Source organism: Thamnophis sirtalis, unplaced genomic scaffold (assembly GCF_051295495.1).
Source record: "Thamnophis sirtalis isolate CommonGarterSnake01/CBP01778 unplaced genomic scaffold, rThaSir2_p1.2 scaffold_9, whole genome shotgun sequence".
NCBI lineage: Eukaryota > Metazoa > Chordata > Lepidosauria > Squamata > Natricidae > Thamnophis > Thamnophis sirtalis.
Window position 1 is genome coordinate 67,397,249 of NW_028261389.1, and position 6,870 is coordinate 67,404,118.

The 6,870-nt window shown below is 41.6% G+C and overlaps 1 protein-coding gene across 1 annotated transcript in view; it reads left to right on the top strand.

Annotated features, from left to right (window-relative positions):
- Window positions 1-5,902: 5,902 nt before the first annotated feature.
- Window positions 5,903-6,870, top strand: part of CERK (ceramide kinase) — a 42,807-nt gene continuing 41,839 nt past the window's right edge. Inside the window, exon 1 of the mRNA XM_087722168.1 lies at window positions 5,903-6,229. Within this exon, the coding sequence (XP_087578294.1) occupies window positions 6,082-6,229 (148 nt within the window). The 5' untranslated portion in view covers window positions 5,903-6,081. The remainder of the gene's footprint in view (window positions 6,230-6,870) is intronic.

Genomic DNA, 6,870 nt, shown 5'->3' on the forward strand with positions numbered 1-6,870 from the left:
AGGTCTTATTTTGGGGAAAATGGGGTAATGCAACATATATAATGAAAGCATACCGTAAAAACTTGAAAGCTGTTTCCTCTGACAGAAACAGCAACTGATACTGGAAGAATATATCTACAAATTTATTTACTTGTGAGAGGCATAGTTAGGAATAACTATAAAAACGATTCAAGAGCTGGTTTTGAGTAAGAAACACCAAACAGGAAATTTAACAGATTAACACAATAAAGTAGTAATTAACAATGAAAAGAACCCTTTATATCCTACGGTGTCCTTGGATACTAAAAAAGCCTATAAATTCCAGCAAAGGAAACTTGTTGGTTTTAATAGCACTTAGCATTGTGGATGTGACTTTCATAATGGTACCTGAAGAAATAAGATGCCTTAGAGAGATATAAAATCCCGAGTATGGAGGAGAGTGACTTCAAAAGATTTATCTTAGACATATGACTACAATGCTCAGGTATATATTGCCAGAAAAGGTAACCAATCTTAACTGAGTTTCAATGATCCAAAAAAGTTACTAGTTACTATCTGGATGCGAGACTACCTGGGAATCCTCAAGCTACAGATTAGTCCAGAGTTGCTGCTGTTTTTTAAGTATAGAAGGAAATGACAAACCATATTGATGCCAAGAAAACAAAATCTCCATTGTTTCCAGGTGAACTTAAGGGAGTCTTTAAGATTTTTAAATAGGCATTTTGCTATTCACTGTATGCTGGACATTATCACTTTTAATTCCACACATAATGTAGGTTTGTGTGACAGGTAAGTTCTAATTTATGTGAGGTCTCTAAAATTGCAAATTACACAATATTACACCATTTTGAAGAACCCATAGACTCGCTTTAATATACACTATTTTGCCAAAAAGTATTCGCTCACCCATCCACATAAACAGACTCAGTTGTGAGCAAATACTTTTGGCAATATAGTGTATTATAAATTATGTTAAATCTATTAAGAAGCCAGCTACTTTTCAGTATTCTAAGAAAATCTAACTTAGAAAAGGATGTTTCTAAAACTCATTAGGTCAATGGTGTTTACATTCATACAAAGCAGAAATTCTGGATAATTTTGCTATGTCACTCTGAGGCAGTTTTTCTCAACCACATAAGAACGATGTTATTTTCCTCTCATCGAGAGAAAAATAAAGGAAAAATTATTCAGATTCTAATCCAAACTTTATTTCAATCAAAGAGCATAGATAACAAAACTAAAACTGTCTAGAATTTAAAATTAAGCCAGATATAAAACCTAAACTAAAAGGATAGAATATTAATATTGCTATTATTACCACTATAAACTGTGTCTCTAAAGCTAAAAAGTGTTATTTAAAACTAAAACATAAAGTTACCATTCCAAGACAGATGTTTTGAAAAAAAACTGTCTAATCTATCTATCCATCCAACCATCCAATCATCCATCTATCTATCTAAAGGAGGCAGTGGCTAAGATGCTGAGCTTAACCAACAGAAAGGTTGGCAGTTCAGCGGTTCAATCCCTAACGCTGCGTAATGGAGTGAGTTCCCGTTACTTGTCCTAGCTTCTGTCAACCTAGCAGTTCGAAAGCATGTAAAACTGCAAGTAGAAAAATAGGAACTACCTTTGGTGGGAAGGTAACAGCATTCCGTGCACCTTTGGCATTTAGTCATGCCGGCCACATGACCACGGAGATGTCTTCGGACAGTGCTGGCTCTTCGGCTTTGAAACGGAGATGAGCACTGCCCCCTAAAGTCGGGAATGACAAGCACTTATGTGCAAGGGGAACCTTTACCTCTATCATCCATCCATCCATCCACCCACCCACCCACCCACCTATCTATCTATCTATTGTTAAATGTTTAGCTGCATGTTAGAGGATTAGTCAATATTAGTGTTGGCTTTTTGAGATAGTCCGGTCAAGAAATACAACATTAACTCTATCTTCATTGTAAGGTTACATTAACAGAATCTTGCAAGTCTGAAAGTATTTTCCCCTTCCATTCCTCTCACTCTCCAGAAAACCTGAGGACACTTCCCATTTCATGCTCCTTTTTCTATAGGCTGTCATGCCCTTTAGATAACATTTTCCTAGTCCACAGCTCTTTCTCCTACTTCCCAAAGTCCCAACATCCCACTGTTATCCTTTCAGTGGGAGATTCCTGATAAATTTGAAAATATTATAAGAATGTTTATATTACAGGACCTATTGAAGAGTTCCCCAAACCTTTGAGGTCACTACACACATTTGGAATTTAGAAAGCCTATTATGAGCATAGTTACAAAATCTCCAGTCATAAAAAAAGAGTTTACTAGAAGACAACCATATCTACCGACTGCATCGAGCCAAAATCTAATTTTCTAAAAACATCTCTGGAGGATTGTATGGTGTCGACTCCATTTTGGAAATACAGGACATACATTATGCTCTACATTAGCTTTGCATTCCTTAAAAATAATGAGATTCAGGACAAAGTATGGCTCCTTTATTTTTCCACCAAAAGTAATTTTTAAAAAAACAAACAAACAAACAAACCGGGAAATATGAATAAAACACACTATCCAAAGATTAGCAATACTTAGTTACTAATTATGATAAACTTAATTATTTTCTAGTTTGCTAAGACTAGCACCCCATCCTATTGTATTCCCATTTTGCAAAATCAGGCTTTGGGGCGGCTAGGTTCTATCATATCTCAAGACCTAAAATGGACACCTAACATCAAAAACGTCATCAGAAAACCACAACAAAGATGTTCCTTTTGTGCCAACTCAGAAAGTTCAAACTGCCCAAGCAGCTGCTGATACAGTTCTACACAGGAATTATTGAGTCCGTCATCTGCACCTCTATAACTGACTTCAGAGGATAATTAGAACTGCAGAAAACACAATTACTGCCAAGTATGAGGACCTATATACTGCATGAGTCAAAAAGAGGACTGTAAATTGTTTCAACTCCTACCCTCAAAACGATACTATAGAGCACTGCACACCAAGACAACTAGACTAGACACAGAAGCAACTAGACAAGACACAGAATGCCATCACTCTGCTAAACAAATAATTCCCTCAACACTGTCAAACTATTTATTAAGGCTGCATTACTATTACTATTAATCTTTTCATCGTTCCTATCACCTATCTCCTCCCACTTATGACTGCAGGACTATAACTTTGTTGCTTGTATCCTTGCAATTTATATTGTTTCCTAGTATGATTTGATTGCTTATTTGTACCCTATGACTATCATTAAGTGTTGTATCTTATGATTCTTGATGAATGTATCTTTTCTTTTATGTACACTGAGAGCATAGGCACCAAAGACCCAATCACACTTGGCCAATAAAGAATTATATTCTGTTCTGTTCTATTCTATAATATTTGTCTGCCAACCACAATTTCTCTTGACCACTCTAAGGACCTGGACACGGGCCAGCTTCTGCTTCACTCTCATCTGCCAATTTCCTTGAGCAGCTAAAGGAAGCAAGTCTGGAGCAACTTTGAAAAGCTGCCCGTTTTTGAAAACATCTTTCTCATCCATTAGAGCCACGAATGCGAAAGAAGAGCCGAAGCAAAAGTTAAGATCATCTTTCAACTTGTTTTCTCGGGACTTAAGATGAGGGAAGAGGCTGCGATTTCAGACCAGAGAGGAGATTTGCGATTTTAAAACAAAAACAAAAACCAAGCCAACAGAGAAGCCTGTTTTAAGGGAATGTTTAAAGGGATCAATTCTGGACAGCTGCACTAAGAAGTCAGCCAAGTGCGGGACGCCTATAAAACAGAAGAATAACAAGAGTTGGAAGAGACCTTGGAGGTTTAGCAGTAACTGTGAGAGGGATCTTGGAGTCTTAATGGACAACCAGCTAAATATGAGCCAGCAGTGTGCAGCGGCAGCCAAAGAAGCCTATGCAATCCTAAGTTGCATTAACAGAGGGATACAATCAAGATCAAGGGAGATATTAATATTACTCTAGAAAGTCTTAGTAAGACCACACCTAGAGTACTGTATCCAGTTTTGGTCACCACATTATTAAAAAGATGTTGAGACTCTAGAAAAAGTGCAGAGGAGAGCAACCAAGATGATTAGGGGACTGGAAACTAAAACATATGAAGAATGGTTACAGAAACTGGGCATGGCTAGTCTAGTGAAGAGAAGGACCAGGGGAGACATGATAGCAGTCTTCCAATATTTGAGGGGCTGCCACAGAGAGGAGGGGGTTGAGCTATTTTCCAAAGCACCCAAAGGCCAGACAAGAAGCAATGAATAGAAACTGATCAAGAAGAGATTCAACCTAGAAATAAAATTCCTTATGCCACCAGCCTTGAAATTTTAGGCCTGGACAACCTCGAACTACGCCGCCTACATCCCAGCCTACATAGTACACAAAATTATCTGCTATAACATCCTACCTGTAAATGACTTCTTCAGCTTCAACCGCAATAATACACGGGCAAACAAAAGATACAAATTCAAAGTAAACAGCTCCAAACTTGATTGCAGTAAATTTGACTTCAATAGAGTGGTCAATGCATGGAACACTCTACCTGATTCTATTGTTAGTTCCTCAAACCCCCATATCTTTAACCTTAAACTGTCCACCGTGGACCTCACGTTTCCTAAAAGGTCCCTAAGGTGGCATCCATAAGCGCACCAGCATGTCTACCGTCTCTGTCCTACTGTTCCTATTGATATGTACTCATTTTATGTGTTCATGGCCATGTTATACTTATTTATATCCATCTATTTGTACCAATCTCACACGATGTCCATGTTTACACTAATACCTGTTACTTTGTACCTGTTGACAAAATAAATAATAGAAATAAGGAGGAACTTTCTGACAGTGAGAACAACCAACCAATGGAACAAAAGTTGCCCTTGGAAGTTGTGGGAGCTTCATCACTTGAGATTTACAAGAAGAGACTGGACTGCCATTTGTCAGAAATGGTGTAGGCTCTCCTGCTTGAGGGGGGGGGGGTTGGAATAGATGAGCTATAAGGTCCCTTCCGGCTGTTAAATCTGTTACAACTGTCTTCTAGTCTAACCCCTGACTCTGTTGTTACGTCTTCAAATCCCCAAAACTTTAACCTTAAAACTGTCTACTATGGACCTCATCCCATTCCTAAGAGGTCTGTAAGGGAGGGCATGCATATAAGCTTCATGCCTACTGTCCCTGTCCTACTGTCCCCATTTATTTGTAGCCATTTCATTCATACACGTTTATCCCTAGTATCTTGTAAAAGATTGACAAATCAAATAAAGAAAGAAAGAACAAATGAAAGAATGAAAGAACATAAGAAAGAAAGAGAAGGGAAGAAAGGAAGTTAGGAAGAAAAGGAAGGAAGGAAAGGGAAGGAAGGAAAGGAAGAAAGAGAAGGAAGGAAGGAAGGAGAGAAAGAAAGAAAGAAAGAAAGAAAGAAAGAAAGAAAGAAAGAAAGAAAGAAAGAAAGAAAGAAAGAAAGAAAGAAAGAAAGAAAGGTTGGCCAATCTCTTCTTATATAAAAAACCAATGAGGAGAAACTCTCGTCTCGCCAGCCCCAGGGCGCTCCTTCCGAGAGCCCTTAAGGGGGTCGCTGGCGTGGCACTTCACTGCCAAGGGCCAACTTGGCTCGTCGTCTTGCAACCGCCCACTTGGCATGAGGGCTGCGGCGGAGACGACGACGACGACAGCCCGGTTCCTCTACTCCGGCGCGGGGCTTGGCACCTTTTGCAGACGGGGCAAGGTCAGCCCCAGCCGGAGGAGGAGCGGGGAACCAGGCTGTGCCGACCCACCCGCTCAGCGGTACCACCACCACCCACCTCAGCCCGAGTTTCGTTGGCGGCCCTTGAGGCGAGGCGGCCGCCGCTTCGGAGAACCGCGCCGCGGCCTGCGCCGCTGCTGAGCGTGCGCGAAGCCTTCCCGCGCATGCTCCCTGCGCGCCGAGCTGCAAATTCTGAAGGATAACAGATTCTGAAACATCCCACGGGCGGATTTACCCGGCCGCCCTGTGGCTGCGGTGGCGGCGGAGGCGGAGGCGGCGGCAGCGCTCGCCCAGCCCCGGACCGAGCGTCCCCCAGTCATGTCGCCTAATCCAAGGACGCCGGGTCACTGAAGAGCCATGGGCGAGCGGTCCATTCCGGCTGGCCGGCGGACCCAGCTCATCTCCTTGCTGGTGCTGGAACAATGCGCCCAGGAGGTCACCTTAGACCGGGAGTTGGGGCTCTTGGCGTGGCGGAGCTTGGAGCCACAGTCGCGCAGGGGGGCAGGTGAGTAGCCGCTCCGGCATCCGTGGCAAAGCGGGGTCGGGGGGAAGGAAGCCAGCCCGGTGGCCTCCGATTTAGAGACATGCATTCCTTGGAAAATGCGCCGCTGGGCATGTGCAAAGTGCTGGACAGTCAGTCCCCTTCTTAACTTTCAAGGTCCAGGAGATCCCAAAATGGGTCCTTTTAAAGCAGCGGTCACCAACTGGTGGTTCGTGGACCACTGGTGGTCCTCCAGAAAATTTTGGTGCTCCGCAGAAAAATTATTTGCATTTTTATATTGCACTAAACGCTATTTATCTTTTTTTTTAAAAAAAAATCATATTAGTGGCCCGCGGGATTTAAAATTATGAATTTAGTGGTCCCTGAGGTCCGAAAGGTTGGTGACGCCTGTTTTAAAGAGACCTAAGGCAACATTTGATGTGTATGGGAGATTAGAAGAAAACTGCAGGGACTTGCCCAGCAATCGTCAAGAGTTCAACACTGACAGGGAGGGACACAAGTTCAAATACACAACAACTCCAGTACTACTAAAGCAACTAAGTTTTACAACCAGATCCACTTGTGTACTTCTCTTTTAATTTTAGGAAGTTGCCCTTTTGGTTTCTTAGTTAAAAATATGTGTCTTTGAAAAATTCTTAAGCCAT